Genomic DNA, 24,860 nt, shown 5'->3' on the forward strand with positions numbered 1-24,860 from the left:
TTTGTGATCGGTCGCAGCTATTAAACGGGGCGAAGCACTGCTACAACAACAACAACAACCCCCAAAACCCGTAATTTTATGTTCTGTACAAATATGTATTTATATAAGAGTTTGGCGTAGATATTGATTTTTTTCCGCTTGTCAGTTCAACCTAAACAACGATGTGCCACCTATAGGAAATGTTTGCTCCTTTTGTTGCATTGTCTCGGTGCTCTGAATTATTTGTAAGGTTTCAAGTTTTTAGCTCAGTGGAAAGTGAATTTAAAATTGGCCGCAAAATTACAAATGTTCTGAACGGGTTTTCTAAATATCGCATTCCCTTATTGCATTTTATTAGTACTCAAAGCTATTTTCAAAGCTTCAGATCTCTACGTTATCGGGGAGTTTATTGAAAACCGATCTAAGGATTCCTAACTTATGCATTATTCAATAATCTCTACTCGTGCCCCACTTAACAGACATTTTTTCTCCTCTTAATGCATTAATCGCTGGATACCACCTGCTCGATGTAGATTTTCTAAAGATCTCTAAATATCTCGATCCCTGTCCCGTCTAGCGACAGTTTTTCCCTAATGTTGCATGTCATCGAGTTCTGTGGTATGTTTTAAAATTCAACACTCTAGCTCCACGGAAAGCTATTCAGTAATCGATTGCAGGATTTCCAGTTTTAGGAAATGAAGGCGACTTATTATAAAGGAAGCAAGAAAAAACAGTTAGGTCCTAAGTACTAGTCATATCACAACAGTTCGATAACTTACAGGTCGCCTTAAAAGTCCATTGAGGAAAACGCCAATCAATTCACCGTTGTTGTGTACCGCTTTGAATGAGCAATTATCCTTAATACACTTCAATGAATATTCCTCTAACTCCGGGCAGTGACCCAAATCCAAAAATGTATTTAGCGGCTCATCCTAGAATAAAATATTAAAAATTTCAATACACTTATTATTGCTTTTTATTTACAATTAAATATGCATCTACATTTGTATTAATGAATAATCGTATAAATGAGTCTATACATATCAAACCTGCCTAAGTACACCATAAGCCAATTTTGGAAAACGACGGTTTTTTGTTTCTACGTAATATAATTTATGTAGCTATTGCAAAACTGTATAAATGTTTACTTGATAAATATTAAAACTATTTAGCGAAGATAAAACAATGGAAGATTAAGCCGTGTTTGAAATAAAGCAGTTTAAACGTTGGACTCAAGCGAGTTTAAAATAAACCGAATGGACTTGGTTTTGAAAAAAATTGATATAGACTTAAGCAGTTGTGAAAAGCTTATTACTAATTATTATTATCGTATTAATATTCTCTTCCTTTTTGATTTATTCGATGGCAAATTTTGAATGCACTCGCTATTTTATCAATGTTTCTTTAAACACACTCACTTTTTAAGCGTTCATAGTTATACAACTTTTAGAAAAAGTATCGATGTATAAAATACTCGGATCAAAGAATCGATGCTAGTACTCATACTCAGTAAAAGGTATCGAGTATACTCGTTCCAAGTGAGTACGTTTCGTATATTTTGAGTTTATCAGAAACAAGTAAGGAAGTTTAAGTTTGGACGAAACCGCATATTACATTTAAACAGAAACGTCGCGAACATTAAATGATTTAAAAGATTTTTATGGCGTTTACAAAAAAAAAAGTTTTTTCAGTTAGGAAAAAGTGTTGCCCCTCGGCAGTGTTTTGGCAAGCACTCCGACTGTATTTCTCCCATAAAAAGCGTCCCAGTTCTGCCTTGCAGATGCCGTTCGGAATCGTCATCTAATATGTAGCACGAAGAAAATTGGAAGAGAAGCTGGGTCTTAATCTCCTCGGAGGCGTCAAATTTTTTTTTTATGTCATTAAATGTTTTGTGGAGAGATAGAATAGAATAAATAGAACTTTATGTAGAACTGATGTACTTTGCATTGCCACATCTCTACTGGTTGCTATTGTTGTAACAGTGCTTCGCCCCATCCAACAGGTGCGAACACTCACAAATTGTCATCCATATCCTCTAACAGGAGTCCAAAGAAACCTGCAGTTTCAACAGGGGTGGACCACATAGAAAGTGGTGTTAGAGGCGTTGGTTCCACATTGCAATTGAAAAGATGGTTGGTGTCATGTGGGGACACGTCGCAAGCACGACATACATTATATTTGTCGGGGTTGATTCAGGATATGTAGGGGTTTAGCCTGTTATAGTAAGATCAACGTTGACCGAGAGTGACACGCGTCTCCCTAGGGAGATCGCTTTCATCTTCTGCAAACCCAGAGTATTTAACTTAAATAACGAGGTTCGCCGGGCAATTAATGACATAGAGGTCCGTCACCTTTTTGTAGATATCACTGATGACCTTTTTGTGTTCTTCTTCTACATACGACTTAAATATCGGGTGCCGTATTTCCTCATAATGCTTGCGGAGATGACTTCTTGGGACCCCTTTTGAGATACCCAAGTTTCTGTTTATTCAACAAAAACTGTTTTTTCTAGCATTTCATTTCTCGCGCTAATGGAGAGTGCTCTCGCCTCACTATATAGGTGGTGCTCTGGGGACATAAGAAGATGGCCCATATCGGTTCTGAGAACGTTGTTTTGACAGGCCTGTATTTTTTTCCAGCGAGTTACCTGTAGGCTCTGCGACCATTTCGGAGACGTGTAGCATGCAAACGGCCGGCCAATTGCTTTACCCCAAGTGCTGACTGCAAGATATTTGAGGATTTTGTTACAGCTCCGGATTCTAGGTGCAATCGCGGATGTATGCTAGCCAAAATTTAGATCCTGATCGAAACTCCCCTGCCTGCGGGGAGTGTCCTTATCGTACAACAACAACAACAAAACCCCCTGTTTAATTCTTCCGGGTTTTGATGTTACGCTCCTTAATTGCATCGATGCCTTCCTACCAGACAAATAATTTGCGGTCTACCTTTTGAGACTAGGAGGAAGGAAGTCTTGCAGTAACATGGCATGGTTAACTGTATCAAAAGCTTTTGATAAGTCTGTATCTTCCGGTGTTATTGTTTTAATTCAAAAAATTGCATCGGAAATTTTATTATTTTGTATAATTAGGGTATATAAAAATATTTTAATAATACAAAATAATCATCGTTTTAGTAAATGAATTTTAATTTCTTCTTTACTATTAGAACTAGGTTCAGCTCTTTTCCATTTTTGAAATCTAACAATCATTGAAGGATTAACATGAAATAATAATTTGTTGTATTGTGCTGTATTTTTCACGCTGAAAAATTTAAAGCAGCGCTTTTCTCAAATTATGTAATATTCAATGACAATTCAACTATTTATAAAACATTCATTAATTTAAACCAGTTACAAGTGAGCACAACAACAAAAATGTTTAGATATTTTACTAAACAAACAAACAAATATTTTGAAAACGAACCTTTCTTTCTTAGTAGGTTAGTATAGTTCCAACCTAAAGATGTGATTTGACTTCGAGTAGTGATCTCAGCTGTCACTCCCCATTGACGTTCCATAGCGGTTAGTAGCGGTTTTGAACCAAAACCAGAAATAGAAAGCATTGTGTACAACTGATTGACAGGATGTTCAAGATGGCTTTTTTAAGAGTTTTGACTCATGACGCAATAAAACCAGACAGGTAAGGTCATTAGTAAATAAATGTAAAGCGCGATAACCTCCGAAGAGATCTAAGGCCGAGCTTCTCTTCCAATTTTCGTCGTGCTCCTCTTGATTTCCCCTACAAATTGGTCGGACGGGACCTACATGTTTTATGCCGACTCCGAACGGCATCTGCAAGGCAGATGAGTTTTCACTGAGAGGTTTTCATGGCAGAAATACACCCGGAGTGCTTGCCAAACACTGCCGAGGGGCGACCCCGTTTAGAAAAATTTTCTTCTAATTTAAAAACCTTATTTCTAAAATTTTGATGTTGCTTTGCCCGGGGTGCGAACCCAGGGTATACGGTGTGGTAGGCGGAGCACGCTACCATCACACCACGGTGGCCGTCATCAATTATTAGTACAATAACAAAAAATTGCCGGCCGCCATAATCCGGCCATGAATTTTAAAGTAGTAGGGAGGGAAATGTTTTGTACTATTTTGCTACCTTTTTACTACATTAATAATGGACTGTGCAGAAAAAAGCCAAACTCGAGATATCTCTACATTGCAAATGGAGACATGAAAAAAAGATAAAACGGCCGAAATGGAAAGAAAAGTATACGAAGTTGGAGGGAAGTGAGAAAAGTTAAGATAACAAGAGGAAGAGGGAGAGTGAGAGTAAAAGTAAGACTTACGATTTTAGACGAAGTAGTAAAAAGAGGTTAACAGTAAGAATAAGAATAATATAAGGGTAAGATTAAAAGTAATAGTGATATTTAGACTTGTATAAGAGAAAAAGCAGGAAGATTGTGAAAAAAACAGGAATATTTATGGAATAATAAGAAACTAGAAAATGCCGAGGGGAGAGGAAATAAGAGAGGAAGGAAATGGTTAGCCAGGGGAGAGGCAGGTGGGTATATAGAGGAAACCAGAAAAATTTTTGTCGGGTTTGATCATACGGCTGGGAGTATTTTATGTTTGTCTAAACATTTCAATGAGCCTACCTCTTAATGTTTCGTTTACATAGACAAATGTTGGGTCTTGGGACCGTGGAACCCCAATCCCGAGTTTTGTATTACAAGCCTCCCAGATACTCATCCGCAATTTCATGACATTATTCCAGATCCTCAATCATCGCATTGACGTCAAAAGTCTGCTTCTATATTCCTTAGCTGTGGACAATGGGATACTCTGCGGATCCAGCCATACAGTTCCGTTTACTAAAACTTTTCAATTTCCACTCTGGAAAGGAAATAAAACCCTCCCACAAAAGTAATACAGAACACAGGCTTTGTTTTTCTGCCCGTTACTTCATATCTCAGAACGGCATTAATGTAGTATTTTTTTATGATACTGAAAAAATCAATGCTGGAGATAAGTCAAGAAGCAACACTTAAAATTATGAGGGCGAGTATTGTCAAATCCAACTCCAATTTGTAATAATGACTTCATCTGTCTGTTTACTGCATAATGGGTTTGACCATTGTGTACAAAACAAGTGTGATATCCTAACCGTCAACTGCCTGAAAGGATGTTCAAGATGGCTATTTTGTAGAGTTTTGGCAGCGATGTTCAATATAACGACGCACACGATCGGCTAACTTCAGCGGGTGATAGAAAGTCATACAGGATGAGATTACGGATAGTCTCTTCAAAAATCAGGAGATCTTTTCTATTTGTATTTTTGATGTCTATACAGAAGATATCACACTTGTGTTGTCCACAATGGTTTTGCAAGCGTTTTGACAGGATGTTCAATATGGCGGCGCATATGGCCAATTATCTTCAGCGAGTGATAGAATCCGGTCATGAATTTTAAAGTAGCAGAGAGGGAAACATTTTGGTACTATTTAACTCCTTTTTTACTACTTTAGTAATGCATTGTGCGGAAAACAGTCAAGCCCGATATATTATTATTATTATTATTTATTTATCTCAAAGTACATTAAGACTTGGAGTCTTTTCATTGCAAATATTCACGAAGTTAATTACAATTTTTCTTCTTAAATTTAGGCTTAAGCTAACATTAGTTCTAGACAATACGACACAGGCGTGGTAGGTAGGTTGGTTGAACAGGAGGAGGAGAGGGTTAGTGTGTGAAGAGATCTGTTACTGCCGTTTTGAAGCATCCATATGACTTAATGCATTTTATTGGAATAGGTAGAGAATTCCACAATTTCACAGCACTAACAAAGAATAATCTAGAAGCCGCTACTGTATTATGCCTGGGGACTACGATGTTGTGAGTTCGCGAAGATTGTACATATTTTAGTTTCTCATAAAGATATCTAGGTTGTTGAAATTTAATTATTTTATATAAACACAAAACATTTCGGACATTTAGATAGACTTCTATGCTAAATCCAAGTATATTTTTTGAGTATGGTGAAATGTGGTCAAACTTTCTTTTACAATAGATGAATCTTGCCACGTTGTTAATAGTCAAACTTAGTTTATTTTTAGATTCGCAGTCTAAATCTCCATACACATTTTCAGAATAGCTTATTTGAGGCACAATCAGAGCCTTAACTAATTTAAGTTTTATGTTAGGAGGTAGACAAAAACAGGTATGCCACAGATTTCTTAAAGTATTGTATATTTTTGATATACTATAGGAAATGTGATGTGTACATGTTAAGTGGGTGTTGACTTTAAAGCCGAGACTAGTAACGACGGATTGATACTGTAATCAGGCATGCTTAACCAACGAACCGATATCATTTCGTTACGATAATTAACGTTAATAAACGAAACAAAGTCATTTCGTTTCTTTTATTAACGTTAAGAACGTCAAAATAACGAAATGATTTTGTTTCGTTTTCTGCCATATCAAAACGAAATCAAATCGTTTATGTTGATTATTAGTTTCAAACTATGCTGGCAAAGCTGATTGATGGCGGAGTCATTAAAGGCGAAAGCATTAGCCAAGCTGATTGCAACTTTTCTCATGAATTTTGACAGTACGAATATTTCTCAGAGTATTTTTGACATTACCACCAACGAATTACACAAACAAATTACATGGAGTTTGTGTGTGTATGTCCGCTCGCTGTTACCACCTTACGGCTTCACCATGGCTATAGCATTGCCAGCACAATTCAAACATAAAGTATCACGTTTTTGTTAACGTTTTTAACGATAACGAAAGCTTTTCGTGTCGGTTAAAAACGAGATACAATTTATCTTGATAATTTCTTTATCGATAATATTTCGAAGTGTTTCAACGGAAACGGTGGAAATTATTTGATAAACGATTAGCTTAACGTTAAGGTGCATCCCTGACTGTAATATATTTCCATCGAGAACTATGGGTGAGAGTGCAGTTAGATCAACCGAATCGTGCGATATTGGCAGGACCTGTATTTTTTCCGCATTCAGGCAAAGGCCATTTGTTTCTGTCCAAACTGATATTTTATCAAGATCTTCGTTAGCCTATCTCCACATCGAAAAAACGAAAACGAAAAAAAGAGAAAATAGAAAAGAGGAAATCGGGAATGGAATGTAGAAAAAAGTTGGAGGGAAGTCGGAAGAATTAACCATTCACCTCTTTCTGCTCAATGAGCGCAAACGTTGGGTATTGGGGCCGTATACCGTCGATCCCGAGTTTTCGTATTACAAGTCACCCAGATACTTATTCACAAATCCAAGATATTATTCCAGGATATCAGTCATCTCGTCAGCGGTCTGCTGTTATGAAGTTGTGGAGAATGTGATACTCCAATATCCAGCCATTCAGTTTCGTCGAATAAAACGTTTAACTTCCCCCAGAAGCTCCGTAATTCTCATGCAGTTAAAGAATTAACACCAAAACGCGTGTAGAGTTATCTACTTATAACAAATATACTTGTTATATTTTAAATTTATTCTTATTATATAAGTTATTTTTTAATTATCAAAAATTTAAAATATTTTGAGTCATCAAAAATATCTTTTCAAAAAATAAAGTTTAAATAAATTATTCAAAATTATATAGAAATTTTTTATTTTCTATATCTGGCGATCCTACCAACGATCCTTCTGACCTATTCTCGATTTACGCGATAACAAAATTATGAAATTTCGCTGCTTTTGTGCATATAGATAACAATTATTTAAAGAGTGCATAATTTTGAAAGTGATAGCTAAATATGTCCTTGCATAGATTTAACTCAAGTTTAACAAAATGTTTTCACTAATACGAAAAATACTACAAGTGCATTGCAATGTAGATGTGATAGCGGCATCAGCACAAAGAATCCAAATTGTTAAAAAATGTACTAATCAATCTTACCATCATTTGGCCATTAAGCAAAATTGTGAAGAAATAAGTACACGAGAAATATCAACATTCAAGTTGATATTTTAAAAAACTTTTATTTGGGTTTGTAATATAAAATGTATTTTTGTTTATTTTTGAGTTTAAATATTTTCCAACTAATTAGAATTTTCTTTTTTTGAAGTTATTCAAAATTTTAAGTTAACACGAAAACTCAATAAAAATTATTTTAAAAATTAAAGTAAAGAGTACAAAGTAGTTAACACTATATTTACTCCCCCTCCAAGAAAATTTGAAACAAACAAATTATTAATTAATATTAAATGTAACCTTTTTTTGTTTTTTGTTGTTTAATGTATTTGTATTTAAATTAGTGTTAATAAGTATGTTTGCTGGTTTAAGTAAATCAATTGAAATATTTTTAATAGTATTTTTGTATTGAATTGTAAATGTTTTATGTTTCTTAGAGATAACTTTAAAAGGTCCTTCATAAGGTGATTCTAAATTAGATTTACGAAGAACTTTAACAAAAACATACTCACAATTTTCTAATTGTTTAGGAACGAAAAATTTTTCTTTATTATGATGAAAAACTTTAGAACGAACAAGTGAAAAATATTCTCTTATTTTATGAAGAGCGTCATTAGAAAAATCATGTTCTTTATTACTATTTGAAATAATTAATTCACCAGGTATTCTAAGTGTTTGGCCATAAACAAGTTCAGCACATGAACATTTAAAATCTTCTTTAATAGAAGTTCGTAAACCAAGTAGAATGAATGGTAAAATGTCAGACCAATGAACCGAGTCGTTTGATGCTATAATTGCTGCTTTTAAAGTTCGATGAAATCTCTCTATCATGCCATTTGCTTGGGGATGGTAAGGAGATGTATGAATTTTATGAGAACCTAAAAGTTTAGTTAATTCTGTAAAAAATTTTGAGGTGAATTGTGAACCTTGATCTACTGTAATATTTAATGGTATACCAAATCGTGGTATATAATTTTGAATAAAAGTTTTTACTATAGTATTTGTTGAAATATCTTTAAGCGGATAAGCTTCAGGTCAACGTGAAAATCTGTCAATAATTGTTAAAATATAACAATTTCCATTTGAAACTGGAAGAGGTCCAACAATATCCATATGAATATGTTCAAAACGGCCTGATGGTATTTGAATTTTTTGGATAGGTGATTTAGTATGTCTTGAAATTTTGGATTTTTGACAATTGATGCAAGATGAAGTCCAATCGTTAATCTCTTTACGCATGTTAGGCCAATAATATTTATTTTGAATAAATTTTCTAGTTGTTCTTATACTTGGATGAGATAATGAGTGAATTTTGTCAAATATAATTCTTCTCATAGAATGTCGAAAAGGTTGTAGAGAAACATCACACCATATGTTTAAATTATTAACTGGAATATGAATTTCTTTTAAATTATTTATAGAATTTGGATCAGAAATGGTTTTTTGTAAAAATGTATCAGTTTGCTGTTCTTTATATAAAGTTTCTAAATTTATATCTTGAGTTGAAATTGCATTTATTTCTGGAATACGGGAAAGTGTGTCGGCAACTATGTTGTCTTTTCCACGTATATATTGAATACCATTTGTAAATTGAGCAATATATTCAAGATGACGTAGTTGACGAGGAGATCTATCTACTTTAGAATTTAGAACATGAATTAAAGGTTTATGATCAGTATAAATTGTAAAAGTTCTACCTTCAAGAAAATGTTTAAAATGTTTAATTGAATTATAAATTGCCAAAAGTTCACGATCAAATGTTGAATATTTAGTTTCTGTTGTAGTTAATTTTCTTGAAAAATAAGCTAAGGGTTCTAGTATATTATTGCTAGTTTGTTGAAGAACTGCTCCAATAGCAACAGTTGATGCATCTACTGCTAATGATAAAGTACCATTTTTGTCGAAATGTGTAAGTAAAGTATTTTTAGCAAAAAGTTTTTTAACATTTTCGAAAGCTGTTGTGGTTTCATTTGTCCAATTTAATTGTTTGAGTTTGTTTTTAATTGCATGTGTTAACATTTCATGCAGAGGACTAAGTTCTGTTGCTAACATTTTAATATATCTGTGATAGTAATTTATCATGCCTAAAAATTTTTGTAATTTATTTATAGAAATTGGCTTTTCAAAATTTGTTATGCTTTCAATTCTATCGAAAGATGGTTTAATACGGAGTATATGTAGAGTTATCTACTTATAACAAATATACTTGTTATATTTTAAATTTATTCTTATTATATAAGTTATTTTTTAATTATCAAAAATTTAAAATATTTTGAGTCATCAAAAATATCTTTTCAAAAAATAAAGTTTAAATAAATTATTCAAAATTATATAGAAATTTTTTATTTTCTATAACGCGAAACACTTTTTCTTCTACACAACGGAAATGCGGCCATCGACTTAAGGAAATAATTCAGAAGGGGTATTTTTTATGATACTTAAAAACAAAAATCAATACTGCAGAAAAGTCAAGAAGCAAACCTTAATTTGTAAGGGCGGGTACTGTCAAATGCTGTTAAATTTTGTAATATTGACTTAACCTGTCCATTTTATTGCATCATGGGTGATCGTTTCTCTTTTTTATTTTGACGTCTATGCTTAAGACATCACGCTGGTCTTATTCACAGTGATTCCAAGTAGCTGTTGAAAAAATTTAAATAAATATAAGGCGCGATAATCTCCGAAGAGATTTTAGGCCGAGCTTCTCTTTCAATTTGCGTCGTGCCCTTTTAATTTTTCCTACGAATTGGCGAGGCAGGACCTAATTGTTTTATGCCGACTCCGAACGGCATCTGCCAGGCAGATGAGTTTTCACTGAGAGCTTTTCATGGCAGAAATATACTCGGAGTGCCGGGGACGTGCTTAGAACAATTTTCTTCTAACTGAAAAAACTTGTTTCTAAAATTTTGATGTTGCTTTTTCCGTGGCGTTTTCGGTGTGGATGGCGGAGCACGCTACCATCACATCACGGCGGTCGCCAAATTAAATAGCTGTTAATAAATACAATATTTGCCTTTTTTTCTAAAGCTTCAAATTTTTTTCTGCTCGTTTGAGATCAAAACATTGAACGCACTCGGCTTTGTCGCTATGTTCCTAATCCACAAGCGGCACAACGGTCATGTCGAAGTATCGAAATACATATAAATTGATAAACTTACGTTATGCTGGCGTTGTCAATTCAGCTACAAAGAGCCCTCCAATTTTGCTCAAATTTATTTTGTTTTCAATTAATTTTATTCAATATTACTATTGAGTTCATTGTGGCAGGAAAACTTTCAACGTCCGTTCTTTTAAAGTGACGCCAGCGCCAAAACGACTTAAAAGTCAAATTTGTTTCGGCCTTTAGAAAGAATTTCGACTGAAAAACCAAAAACAAACTAAGCGAGCAGAATCATGGTAAAAGAATGAAGGTTGTTCCATAATCTGTCTGTCGCCATATTAACTACATACCTGACAATTGAACATATTATGCCTTTTTGTGCTACCATACAATTAAAAAAAAAATAGCTCATATTGTGACGAATATTAGTGACACTAAGTGATACTCACATCACTAATCTGATACTAAGTAAATAAGGCCACTACAACAATAAAGCAAGCAGTCACTTGTATTTACACAAACGAATCAATCATTATGTCTACACATATGTACTTACACGCAGCGGAGAGAAAACGCACAAACACATGCATATATCTTATCTGAGTATCACTCACATATACACGCGCATCTATAGTTATAGCTGGAAATTTATAGCTGGTGTACGAGTAAATTCTAGAAATAGAAGCGCCTAGAAGTATGCGAACGAAACATTACAGAGTATAAAAGGAGGTAAAGCTGAAAATCAGCTATGAGTTTGATTTAAGTACGCTATCTGTCGAGAAGTAGTAGTGTTATTGTGAAGTACTTGAATAAAGGTTATTTTGCATTATTGAATAGTGGAGTTATTTATTCAACAGCTAAGTGATTCGAACATTTAGTAGAAGGTTGCAAATAAGCGGAATTGCACTAAATTCGCTGACAATTTTGGGAGCCTTGGCGAAAAATGGGTATTGTGAGGAATATTACTGACACTAAGTGATACTCACATCACTAGTCTGATGCTAAGTAAATGAAGCCACAACAACAATTAAGCAGGCAGTAACTTGTATTTACACGCCCATATGAGAAGCTATAACGTGCATCTGTAGTTATTTTATAGCTGCTAGTAAATTCTAGAAATAGAAGCGCCTAGAAGTATGCGAATGAGAAATCACAGAATATAAAAGGAGGTAAAGCTGAGAATCAGTATTAAGTTTGATTTAAGCACGCTATCTGTCGAGAAGTAGTGGTATTGTGAAGTACTTGAATAAAGGTCATTTTGCATTATTGAATAGTGGAGTTTTTTGTTCAACAGTTTAGTGATTCGAACGTTACTACAAGGTTGCAAATAAGAGGAATTGCACTAAATTCGTTACAATTTGTGTCAGAAGAGGAATTGTTGAATAAATTCCGAAGATTGGGAATACAACTTGGACATGGCAAAGTTGAGTGAGTTGACGATCCAGTAACTGAAGGAGGAGTTGGAACCCCGTGGATTGGCTACTACTGGCAATAAATCCCAGCTACAAAGACGACTAAGGGTAGCTATGGTATTTGAAGGAATCAATGCTGACAAGTATGTGTTTCACTCTGATAGCGACAAGACAACAACAAAAATGGAAGAAAAAAACGAAACATCGCAGATAGTGACGAGCACAATATCTGCACAAATATCGACAATGGCATCTCAGCTGGAGTCGCAAGAGGCACGCATTTCAGAAATGTCAGCTCAATTGGAAGAACAGAAGAAATATATGTAATCTCAACTGGAAGCGCAAGCGGCAGAAATGTCGACACAAATTTTGGAACAGCTCTCATCGCAGCTCATTGCGAAACCGGATGAGCAGGATACAAAAATTTTACAACTCGAGGAAAAAATTGATGCCGAGATAGAAGCGTTGAAAGGTCTTATGGAGCAGTTACAACTAAATCGCCCAGCAGTTCCAGGGAGTAATCCAAAGGTAAAACACCATCCTTTGATTTACTTACTTACTTAATTGGCGCTTAACCGTCTAAACGGTTATGGCCGTCCAACAAGGCGCGTCAGTCGCTCCTTCGCTCCGCCAACCGGCGCCAATTGGTCACACCAAGGGAGTTTAAATCGTTTTCCACCTGGTCCTTCCAACGGAGTGGGAGCCGCCCTCTACCTCTGCTTCTATAGGCGGGTTCCGATAGAAACACTTTCTTGGCCGGAGCATCATCTTTCATTCGCAAACATGGCCTAGCCAGCGCAGCCTCTGCGTTCTAATTCGCTGGACTATGTTGATGTCTGCGTATAGTTCGTACAGCTCATCATTAAATCTTCTTCGGTACTCGCCATCGCCAACGCGTAGAGGTCCATACATCTTTCGAAGAACTTTTCTCTCGAACACTCCCAAAGCCGCTTCATCTGCTGTTGTCATGGTCCATGCTTCTGCCCCATATAGCAGGACGGGTACGATAAGTGACTTGTAGAGTATGATTTTCGTTCGCCGAGAGAGGACTTTACTTTTCAATTGCCTACCTAGTCCAAAGTAGCATTTATTGGCAAGATTTATTCTTCGCTTGATTTCAGTGCTAATGTTGTTGCTAGTGTTGATGCTGCTTCCCAAATAAACGAAGTCTTTTACTTTTTCGAAATTATGGCTGCCAACAGTAGCGTGGTTGCCAAGGCGCATATGCGCTGACTCTTTGTTCGATGACAGCAGGTACTTCGTTTTGTCCTCATTCACCATCAAACCCATCTTTACCGCTTCTTTTTCCAGTTTGGAGTAAGCAGAACTAACAGCGCGGGTGTTTAGGCCGATGATATCAATGTCATCAGCATATGGCAGTAATTGTACGCTTTTATAGAATATTGTTCCAGTGCGGTTAAGTTCTGCAGCTAGTATAATTTTCTCCAGCATTAAATTAAAGAAATCGCACGATTGGGGGTCACCCTGTCTGAAACCTCATTTAGTTTCGAACGGCTCGGAGAGGTCCTTTCCAATTGTGACTGAGCTGATGGTGTTGCTCAACGTTATTTTGCACAGCCGTATAAGTTTTGGGGGGAAACCAAAATCAGACATAGCGGCATATAGGCAGCTCCTTTTCGTGCTGTCGAAGGCGGCTTTAAAGTCGACGAAGAGGTGATGTGTGTCGATCCTCTTTTCACGGGTTTTTTCCAAGAATTGGCGCATTGTGAAAATGTGGTCGATGGTAGATTTACCAGGTCTGAAGCCGCACTGATAAGGTCCAATCAGCCGGTCCACGGTGGGCTTCAATTTTTCGCACAATACACTTGAAAGGGCCTTATATGCGATATTAAGAAGGCTGATTCCACGATAGTTAGTGCATTTTGCAGTATCCCCCTTCTTGTGGACTGGGCAAATAACACTTAGATTCCAACATGCTTTCGTCCGCCCATATTTTGCTAAGAAGCTGCTGCATGCGCCTTACCAACTCCTCGCCGCCGAACTTGAATAGCTCCGCAGGCAATCCATCAGCGCCCACGGCCTTGTTGTTTTTCAATCTCGTTATTGCTATTCTAACTTCGTCATAATCGGGCGGGGGGACATATATTCCATCATCATCGATTGCGGGATCGGGTTCTTCATATCTGCGCGGTGAATTGCTGCCTCCATTTAGGAGAGCAAAGAAGTATTCCCTCCATAATCTAAGCACTCTCTGGACATCAGTTACAAGGTCGCCGTTTTCATTCCTACAGGAGTTTGCACCGGTCTTAAAACCTTCCGTCTGTCGCCGTATTTTTTGGTAGAATTTTCGGGCGTTATTCCTGGTGGCTAGCAGCTCAAGCTCCTCGCACTCACGCCTTTCTGCTTCTGCTTTTTTCTTCCTGAAAAGGTGTCTCGCTTCCCTTTTCAACTCACGATAGCGTTCACACACTCCTCTTGTCGCGCTCGCTTTTAACGTAGCCCTGTAGGCAGCGTCTTTTCTTTCGGTTGCAACGCGGCATTCTTCATCGTACCAGTTGTTTTTTCCTGGCCGCCGGTAACCTATTTTTTCCTCGGCGGCAGTACGAAGTGCTTTGGAGATATGCTCCCACTGCTCCTGTATTCCTTCAGGATGAGTTGTATTCTCAGAGAGCAGGTGTGAGAGTTGAGTTGCGAAATCATAGGCAGTCTGTTGTGATTGAAGCTTTTCGACGTCTAGCTTTCCTTGTGTTTTTTGTTCCTTGGTTTTAGCCGCGTTGAGGCGAGTGCGTATCCTTTGACGGTTCTGTTCAATTCCAGGTCCTTAAGCTACACTTTGAGAAGACCGCTGCAGTGAACAACTGGAATGCGGAAGATAAAGTTCCTGCACTGTTCGTGTCATTGAAAGGGCCTGCAGCTGAAATCTTATAGACTATTCCAGAGTACGAAAAGAACAGTTATGAAGCATTGATGGCCGCTGTCGAGAGACGTTACGGAAACGAACATAGGAAACAGATATATCAAATTGAGTTGCAAAATCGCTACCAAAAAGCGAATGAGACTTTGCAGGAGTTTGCGTCGGATGTCGAAAGACTCGCCCATCTAGCAAATGCGTACGCACCCGTGGGATACACCGATAGGGTAAACATCCAGAGCTTCATAAATGGTATACGAGATGTGGAAATGAAACGAGCTACATATGCGAATCCAAAACTAACATTTGCTAAAACGGTATCGCATGCACTGGCTCAGGAAACAGCCTCACTTTTGAGTAAGCCAGCATACAAAGCTCATCGCATGGAAGTGGAATGGCCAGACTAGATAGACACAATTTTGGAAGCACTGAAGGGGTTACAACAGAAAAATGCCGGAGTTATGAAGTGTTGCAAGTGCGGTAACCCAAGTCACATTGCACGCCATTGCAGCACCGGTCCTGGTAGTTCCAACTTGGGTGCCGTAAAAGCAAAGCGGGAGGAGATGGACAAGAGCGTGCCAGAGGTAAAAATCGAGAGCTAGCTCCAGCTGTTGAATGTCCTGTGGTATCTGTCTCGCAAATTGGAAGAAAATCGAGTAGTCTTAACGTCAGAGGAAATGTGGATGGCAAAGAACGTGTACTGACTGTCGATACGGGCGCATCTCATTCCTTGATCTGATCTGATTTGGTCAACAGGAGAGTAAAGCCATTACCTGGAGCAAGATTGCGTACGATTACTTGCGAGTATAACCTAGTCCAGGGAGAAGTGGTATGTGAAGTCTTAATTGGTAAGGTCATGGTTCTACACAAGTTCGTTGGGGCAGAGATCGTTGATGAAGTCATATTGGGAGTGGATTTCTTAGTTGACTATGACATCATGATCGATATGCAGAGAAGGATTATACAGTATAAGAACAAGGACGTGCCACTTAACTTCAGTTTTGAGCAACGGTTCAGCAGTAAGCGAGTGCTGGTGGAGAAGACTCGAGAAAGAACACGAAAGTCAAAGGTAAAAGTTGATGGATCGAATGGGCCAAATAAAGCGAAATCAATAGTACCTGCGAGAGAAACACTGGCAATGACAAAACCAAATGGACGCAAAAAACCGAAGGAAAGGATTTCCCAGAATGAATGCGAGGGTAGTTTCAAGCCAGGGCGCACTACTGTTGTGAAACGTCGAAACGATACTGATTATGCGAAGCCAATCCGTCAAGCGCAAGCTCTACGAAGTAGTTCATTGGTCAAACAATAGAGTGTGAGGGAACGGTCCTGGATAATGAGTAGTGGGATGAAACACAGGTACGACAAGAACAATAACTCGGAAGGTTCCTTGGACGGAGATTTGGTACTGCTATATAACCCTCACCGGCGGAAAGGTATTCCATCCAAATTTTGGTGCAGTTGGGAAGGCCCGTGCAGAGTTGTAAAGAGGATCAGTGATGTCATCTACCGCATACAAACAATTGGGAAACCACGAAATAGAAGGGTGGTTCATTTGGAGATGCTAGCAGCGGTTAGATCGAGAGATTTGTCTGATCGGGACGAAGCTCCTAGAAGTAGGCGAACAAGAAATCACAGAGCATAAAAGGAGGTAAAACTGAGAATCAGCATTAAGTTTGATTTAAGTAGGCTATCTGTCGAGAAGTGGTGGTATTGGGAAGTACTTGAATAAAGGCCGTTTTGCAGTATTGAATAGTGGAGTTATTTATTCAACAGTTTAGTGATTCGAACGTTAGTAGAAGGTTGCAAATAAGAGGAATTGCACTAAATTAGTTACAGTTATTATAAAAAAATATATCGGTTGCTTATTTCGTCATATATACTGCAAGTTGAGGACACCAGTCATCGAGATAAGACAGACAATCCTTTTTAAATACCTTTTTTTTTGGGTTTCGGAGAAGGATGAAATTTAAATACCTAGCTTAAAAGGCCGCGTATGATCTTACCAAATGTGCAAATATAACATGGAAAACTAATTTTGCTCCAGACATGGAAGTCGGTCAGAGTGGCTTGACCACAGAACCTCACGAAATCGTGGAAACCAAGATGAGATATATTGATCGACGCCCCTCCTATTGTCCGATTAAAGAACCACAAGCACAGTAAGGCTGTATGCCCCCGAACCGACAGCGACCCGGGCAAAATGCCTTAGCCGATAGTTTTTAAAAATCCCAACGAGTCGTGTTGCTCGAAGATCCAACTCAATGTCTCAAAGTTTTTATACCGTAACCTTCATCTTGAAACCCCTAATCACAAATGGCTGGTCAGTGCTACATTTGGTAAAATGTCGATCAAGCAGATATTTTTCCGTATTCGGTCCATTATTTAAAAAGCGAATCATATTCACTAATCAATTATTTTGACAAAATCTTTATGCGTTAATGCTCTAAAGTTCCAGTGAACGCCGTCGAGCATTAACGATTTTTACAAAGTCGCTTAAAAATACTACAACTCCTTGCTGGTAGCACTGGTAAAAATATAGGGATGACCAAAGCAGCCTACAGAGCGTTCAGTTAGCAAGCTTCAAGTAATCCAATACAGTCGCCCCAACACAATCCTCTAGACATGTATGGGTATCTTTTGCTATGTCCCCGAAGTTGAGTATTAGGGCTTTTTCTAACGTGTGTCTCACTAAAACAAATATTTGTATCAAGTTGTAACAGGGAAAACGATTCCAAATCTGTTAGATTCCACAAATTGTTTCCAAATTTGAAAGAATTTTTCTTCTCGATATAGAGTAACGACCCTAGAACTGTTCTCTAAAACAAAGTACTAAAGATAAGTATTATATGATTCTAGTATAAAAATTTAAAATGAAAAACCCAATACCTACTCTTAAATTACCCTCTCCTATATTTATTCCATTGGGGAGCGCGTTACTAAATTTTGGCACAACGATAAACTTCATCCACGAGAAACGTCGACCTCATTGTGACCATGGAATTATCATCTTTTTTATACCCTGAGCAGGGAGACACATGTTGTTATATATGGTTTTGCTTTTCAATTGAACTTTTTCTAAAGTAGCACGCTTTTGCTCGGTCTGCATTAGTCTTTCTTTTTTTCACATATTCTTTTCTCTTCAATATTTCTTTTAAAATGTCTAATTTGTTTGCATTTTAATAATTAATATTTGATTTTTTTGAAATTATGAATATTTGGTGCTGCATTTTGAATTTTTAAATGAATAAAATTTAGGTTAGAAAAAATTTAAAGCAAATGTAAAAAAGTTGCATCGTGATATTCGAAAATCGATATTCGAATTGTTCGAATGCTCTAATATTAGATTTTCAGAATTCGATTATTAAACTCGAATAATCGTACATCGTCGATTATTCAAATAATTACTTGCCGCCGATTATTCGTATAATCGCTGCTGAACGATTATTCGAGTGTTATATTATACGTAGATAAATTTAAGCATAAAAGCTCAATATTTTTCTTTTTAAACCAATGTTTCTGTTTGCTTCTCCAGAGCAGCAGTAGCAGCGAAAAATATGCTCTGCTACTGCTCCGAATTCATTGCATAAAAAGTGATAGGAATTCTTTTGCGGTGCTATGAACTACGTCGTGCAGGAAATAGTAAAAAAAATTACTAGCAACGATATGTTTTTGGGGTAGAGCTATAGGCTAGTTGGGACGTTGTCTTTCCTGGTAATTTCGGGATCATTCGGTCATTCCAGCAAGGTTTAGGGACTATTTCGGGTTATTTCGGGAGAACTATTAGCTCTTTTGGGATTATTTGGGCACTATGTCTTGGTTCGTCCGGAATAATTTCGAAGTTCATTCGTGGTAATTTCCTGATTATCTTACCGGGTTTCTCCCAATATATTTTAAGTATTACTTCTGGATAAATTCAGGATGGTTTTGCGGGCTGTCTCGGGTAGTTTTCATATCGTTTCGGGGCTATTTCCGGATCATTTCGGGACTATTTCGTGGCTTTCCGTGGCTATTTCGAGATCAATATGTGGTCATTTCCTGATGACCTCGGTACCTACTTCGGTATTCTCTCGGGGTCATTTGTAGATCTTTTCGGGGTAATCGGAGTCATTTTGGGATCAATTTGTAGTCATTTCGTAATGATCTTGTGGACTATTTTAGGGTACTTCCAGGTCATTTCAAGATCATTCGACCACAGTTTGAGATCACTTCAGTGTCTGTTTTTGGTTCTTTGTATAATATTTTGGTTTGTTTCAGGGTCCTCCCGGGATAATTTTACGATGACTGTGGCGACTATTTCGAGCACTCATATTATGAAGAAATGGCCCGTAAGACCCTAAAATAGTCCTCAATGTCATCACGAAACTACACCGAAGTGGCCCCCAAACGATCAAGATTTTACCCCTGAAGGACCCGGAAATAGACCAAAATATAGCTCATAGTAGAGGAGAATTGCTATTACATTTAAAACAATGACTCTGCTTTATGGTATATTTTTGTTCAGATCCGCAGCAGCAGAAAAAATAAAAAGTAAAAACAGCTAAATTACTGATTTCATCCCACTAGCATCGTTCAAGGCTTCTTTGGTGAAAAGATACTTACTTACTTACTTAATTGGCGCTTAACCGTCTAAACGGTTATGGCTGAAAAGATACATGGGGTTACAATTATGTATCTTACAAAACGTAGCTGTAATGCTGCATACATAACGGATTCACTGACGTGTTTGGCTTATCTTGCCACTATTTTCGTTATTATTTAATGGTAGGGCAGGAATTGCAACATTCCGTAACGCTAAAACTCCATCGCCATAAATATCTAAGTATGAACTGCGCAGAAAATCATGCAACATTTATTACCATGTGGTCTCAAGGAATAACAGCTTAACTGATATACTTATATATAGGGCTTAGGCGGTTATTCCATATGACCACATTGTACTAAATGTTGCATGCTTTCTGCGCACTTCATACTGTGTTCTATATTTTTGGCGATTGGTTTTTAGCGTTAGCGAAGATTGGATTTTGGGGTCAGGACTATTTCTAGAAAGACTTAACGATGGGCAGAACGGAACTTCTCCGAAATAATTTCAAAACTGTGTGAAATAATACCGTAAAGAATAATGAATAATGCCGAGCATTTCTCATATTTGATAGTCCTTAATGTTATCTGGTAATATGTAATGCCAAAAAATCCCCAAAATGTCCATAATGTCCCCAAATTATCGACAAAGACACTGCAAGGAATAACAGAACTAGCGCTGACATATTTGTGAAACAAAATGAAGTTGTAGTATGTAACTGACTCTCAAAACTGCCACCGCCGTGACATATTTAGATTTTCGTCACTCAAGTATGTATTCGTAAAAACCGTCTGGCTTTTTGCGATTTTATACTGAGTGGTTCAAAAATGTATTTAAATACTTTACTCACGTATTCCTGGAGCCAAGACGAAGAAAAATATGAGATATATTTTTTGAGTTTCATGCAATTATTTCGATAAATCGGTGTTCAAAGCTCTCATGCCAGCCGATTATCACTCACTACATCCCGGTCGATTTCGAGCGTACTTTTCGTAGAGAGATCAGGTATGACACCTTGAAAAAATGGTAATGGCCAATCTTTTAAGCTAAAGACATATGTGATGACTTCGAATAAGTTCACAAACTTTGTAAAAGATTTATATTTTTGGCCATTTTTTGAAATTTTTACCAAAAGATTGATTTTCCCGAAAGTTGTGTATGCTTGCTTATGTTTTCAATACCAGGAGCAGAAAGTTCGGAAAATTTCAATTGAGAACACCATTGTTGAAATATACCATTCTCAGAGTTCAATATCTGCAAATCGATCAAATTAAAGATTCAACAAAGAACAGATATGTGGTACATGCACGGCGTATACGTAACTTTTTTGTATGAACACTTCATACAAAGTTAAACTTTGATTTTGACAAGTAAGGAAGGCTAAGTTCGGGTGTAACCGAACATTACATACTCAGCTGAGAGCTTTGGAGACAAAATAAGTGCAAATCACAATGTTGGAAAATGAACCTAGGGTAAAACTGGAATGTGTTTGTGTGACATGGGTATCAAATGGAGGGTATTTAAGAGTTTTTTAAAAGGGAGGGGCCATAGTTCCATAGGTGGATGCCATTTCGGGATATCGCCATAAAGGTGGACCAGGGGTGACTCTAGAACGTGTTTGTACGATATGGGTATCAAATGAAAGGTGTTAATGAGTATTTTAAAAAGGAGTGGGCCTTAGTTCTATATGTGGACGCTTTTTCGAGATATCGCCATAAACGTGGACCAGGGGTGACTCTAGAATATGTTTGTACGATAAGGGTATCAAATTAAAGGTATTAATGAGGGTTTTAGAAGGGAGTGGCCCTTAGTTGTATAACTGAAGGCGTTTTCGAGATATTGACCAAAATGTGGACCAGGGTGACCCAGAACATCATCTGTCCGGTACCGCTAATTTATTTATATATGGCATACGACGAACAGTATTCCTGCCAAGATTCTAAGGGCTTTTGATTTCGCCCTCCAGAACTTTTTCATTTTCTTCTGCTTAATGTGATAGGTGTCGCACCCATTTTACAAAGTTTTTTCTAAATTTATATTTTGCGTCAATAAAGCAATCCAATTATCATGTTTCATCTCTTTTTTCATATTTGGTACAGAATTATGGCATTTTTTCATTTTCGTAATTTTCGATATCGAAAAAGTGGGCGTGGTCATAGTCGGATTTCGGCCATTTTTTATACCAAGATAAAGTGAGTCCAGATAAGTACGTGAACTAAGTTTAGAAAAGATATATTGATTTTTGCTCAAGTTATCGTGTTAACGGCCGAGCGGAAGGACAGACGGCCGACTGTGTATAAAAACTGGGCGTGGCTTTAACCGATTTCGCCCATTTTCACAGAAAACAGTTATCGTCCTAGAATCTAATCAACTACGAAATTTTACAAAGATTGGTAAGTTTTTGTTCGACTTATGGCCTTAAAAGTATTATAGACGAATTAAATGAAAGAGGGCAGAGCCACTCCCATTTTGAAATTTTCTTTTATTTTTGTATTTTGGTGCAACATATCTTTACTGGAGTTGAATGTTGACATAATTTACTTATATACTCTAAAGATATTACATTTTTTGTTAAAATTTTTTCTAAAGTGGGCATGTTCGTCATCCTATTTTGCTAATTTTTATTTAGCACACATATAGTAATAGGAGGAACGAACCTGCTAAATTTCATCATGATATCTTCAACGGTTGCGAAATTACAGCTTGCAAAACTTTAAATTACCTTCTTTTAAAAGTGGGCGGTGCCACGCCCATTGTCCAAAATTTTACTAATTTTCTATTTTGCGTCATAAGGTCAACGCACCTACCAAGTTTCATCGCTATATCCATTTTGGTAATGAATTATCGCACTTTTTCGGTTTTTCGAAATTTTCGATATCGAAAAAGTGGGCGTGGCTGTAGTCCGATTTCGTTCATTTTAAATAGCGATCTGAGACGAGCGCACAAGAACCTACATACCAAGTTTCATCAAGATACTTCAAAATTTACTCAAGTTATCGTGTTTACGGACGGACGGACGGACGGACGGACATGGCTAAATGAATTTTTTTTTTCACACAGATCATTTTGATATATAGAAGTCTATATCTATCTCGATTAGTTTATGCCGTTTCGGATTAAGGTTATGCGAACAAAGTTAATATACTCTATGAGCTCTGCTCAGCTGAGTATAAAAATCGAATAATTATTGCGGTGCGATTATTCGAATAATATAAATAAATCAAAAATCCGAATAGTGAGATTCGATTAATAATCGTACAAAAATCTAAGATCGCGTAATCGAATACTCGATTAATTTACTTATTCGAGTATTTTTAAGAGTCCTAGGCTCACTTGCGGAACGAAAAATTAACATTTTAACACGGAGTTAACCTGACATGAGGGATTAAACTCATATGTTTTTGACAAATATTTTAAATTTACTCTGAGCTAAAAAAATAACTTGCCGTTCTGCATGTGGGCCCTAGCAAATAGAATGCTCAACACCAAAAGAGAAGTTGCCGATAATCAGAGCTGGGTAGTAATGATTCCTTTAGGCATTAAATTACCTTCAATTTCCCATTACAAGTAATTGATGGAAGTAATCAGCTCCTTTCCTCCACAGCAAAGGAATTGATGACATTTCAATTTCTTGAAAAACCCATTTCTTTTTTTTGAGGGTCAAGTACAAAAATATTGTTTGTTTTTATTTGAAAAAAAAAAAACAAAAAAATGCTTTACGCAAATGTAATTTCTGTCGCAATACTTTCGAAAGGAATTGAAAATGTAATTGAAAATTTTCCAATTACATTACAAGGAATCCCAAAAGTAATTACAAAATTCCCATTACCTTAAGGAATTGGAAAAGTAATTGAAAAACCCTTAGTGTAAAAAATGTTTTTGCGATTCAAAACGTGATTGTATGTGGTCATACTGCAGGTAGTTATTATTACTCTTTCTATCTAATACTTAAATAATTATATATAGATATTTAGAAACAGGACTTCATTTCATCATTAGACCTTCTTAGCCCAAAAAATTCGATTTTAGACTGTCGATATAAAGGCTATTCAATCCGCTTGAAGAAGCTTTCATGTTAAAGCAAAAAAAACATATGAGAATGAGCCTTATCGCGGTTAGGTAGACGGACTCCTAAATAACCACAAATCATCACGAATTGATCCCAAAGTGATAAAATTATTCAAAAAAGTGAATAAATTATCCCTGAATAAATTTATTACAGATAATTTATTTTTAAATTATTTTCCGTAAATTTTTTTTTTCGAAAACTCATAGTTTGCTCATTTAAAGATATTATTAACACGAAGCAAACAAATTATTTTGTCTGTTAACTGAAAGAAAACAAGTGTTTCTTTTCGTGTTTCAAATAAAATTTCTTTAAATAAACGAAATTTGATGTATTCGTAAATAACCGATATTTTTTATTCGAACTGATTTTGCCCAACTCTGCATGTGTCTAAAAAAGTGTCAAAATTAGCAGCGCACATGTATTTTGGCCTTTATGGTTTGGCTATCCTGAAGGAAAATATTTGCTCTAAGGGCAATAATGCAAATAAAGTGTTCCATTTAAGTGTTTTACCGCATTAGTCAAGTTCTTAAAATCTTTTTTACCTCTACAAGTTGACAGTGGGGTGGTTGGGATGAAAACAAATTTTCCATATCGCTATTTTCCCAGAAAACGCTAACGAAAATCCCCTTAACCAATACAAGTTAATACCAATGCAGAATGTACTACCAACAATATATTTCAATTTTTATTCACGATGACAAACTTTTACCAACAACTTACCTTAAAAAAGAATTTTCTAAGCATAGCCAAAATATCGTCCTTATCCTTATCTGTAACTGGCTCCACCACGTAATGGTATGTGTTTGAAGGTGCTGGTTTAGATTTTAAGTTTTCAGATGCAGTTAATACATTATCCATCTTTTGTGTCAATCTCGATATCGGATAGAAGTTGGATAGCTGAAAATAGTTGAAAATAATTATTAATTAAAACTAAACCTTGGTACTTTACATTTATTAAAA

General features: G+C 36.5%; 1 protein-coding gene across 6 annotated transcripts in view; it reads right to left on the reverse strand.

Annotated features, from left to right (window-relative positions):
* Positions 1-24,860, reverse strand: part of speck — a 330,661-nt gene that overhangs the window by 23,796 nt on the left and 282,005 nt on the right. For all 6 annotated transcript variants that reach the window (XM_067773564.1, XM_067773563.1, XM_067773561.1 and 3 more), the window contains 2 exons: positions 24,621-24,797; positions 759-911 (listed from right to left, as the gene is read on the reverse strand). In XM_067773564.1, coding sequence (XP_067629665.1) covers positions 759-911; positions 24,621-24,758 — 291 coding nt within the window. In that variant the 5' untranslated portion in view covers positions 24,759-24,797. The remainder of the gene's footprint in view (positions 1-758; positions 912-24,620; positions 24,798-24,860) is intronic.

This window comes from Eurosta solidaginis, chromosome 3, assembly GCF_040869045.1.
Source record: "Eurosta solidaginis isolate ZX-2024a chromosome 3, ASM4086904v1, whole genome shotgun sequence".
NCBI classification, from domain to species: domain Eukaryota; kingdom Metazoa; phylum Arthropoda; class Insecta; order Diptera; family Tephritidae; genus Eurosta; species Eurosta solidaginis.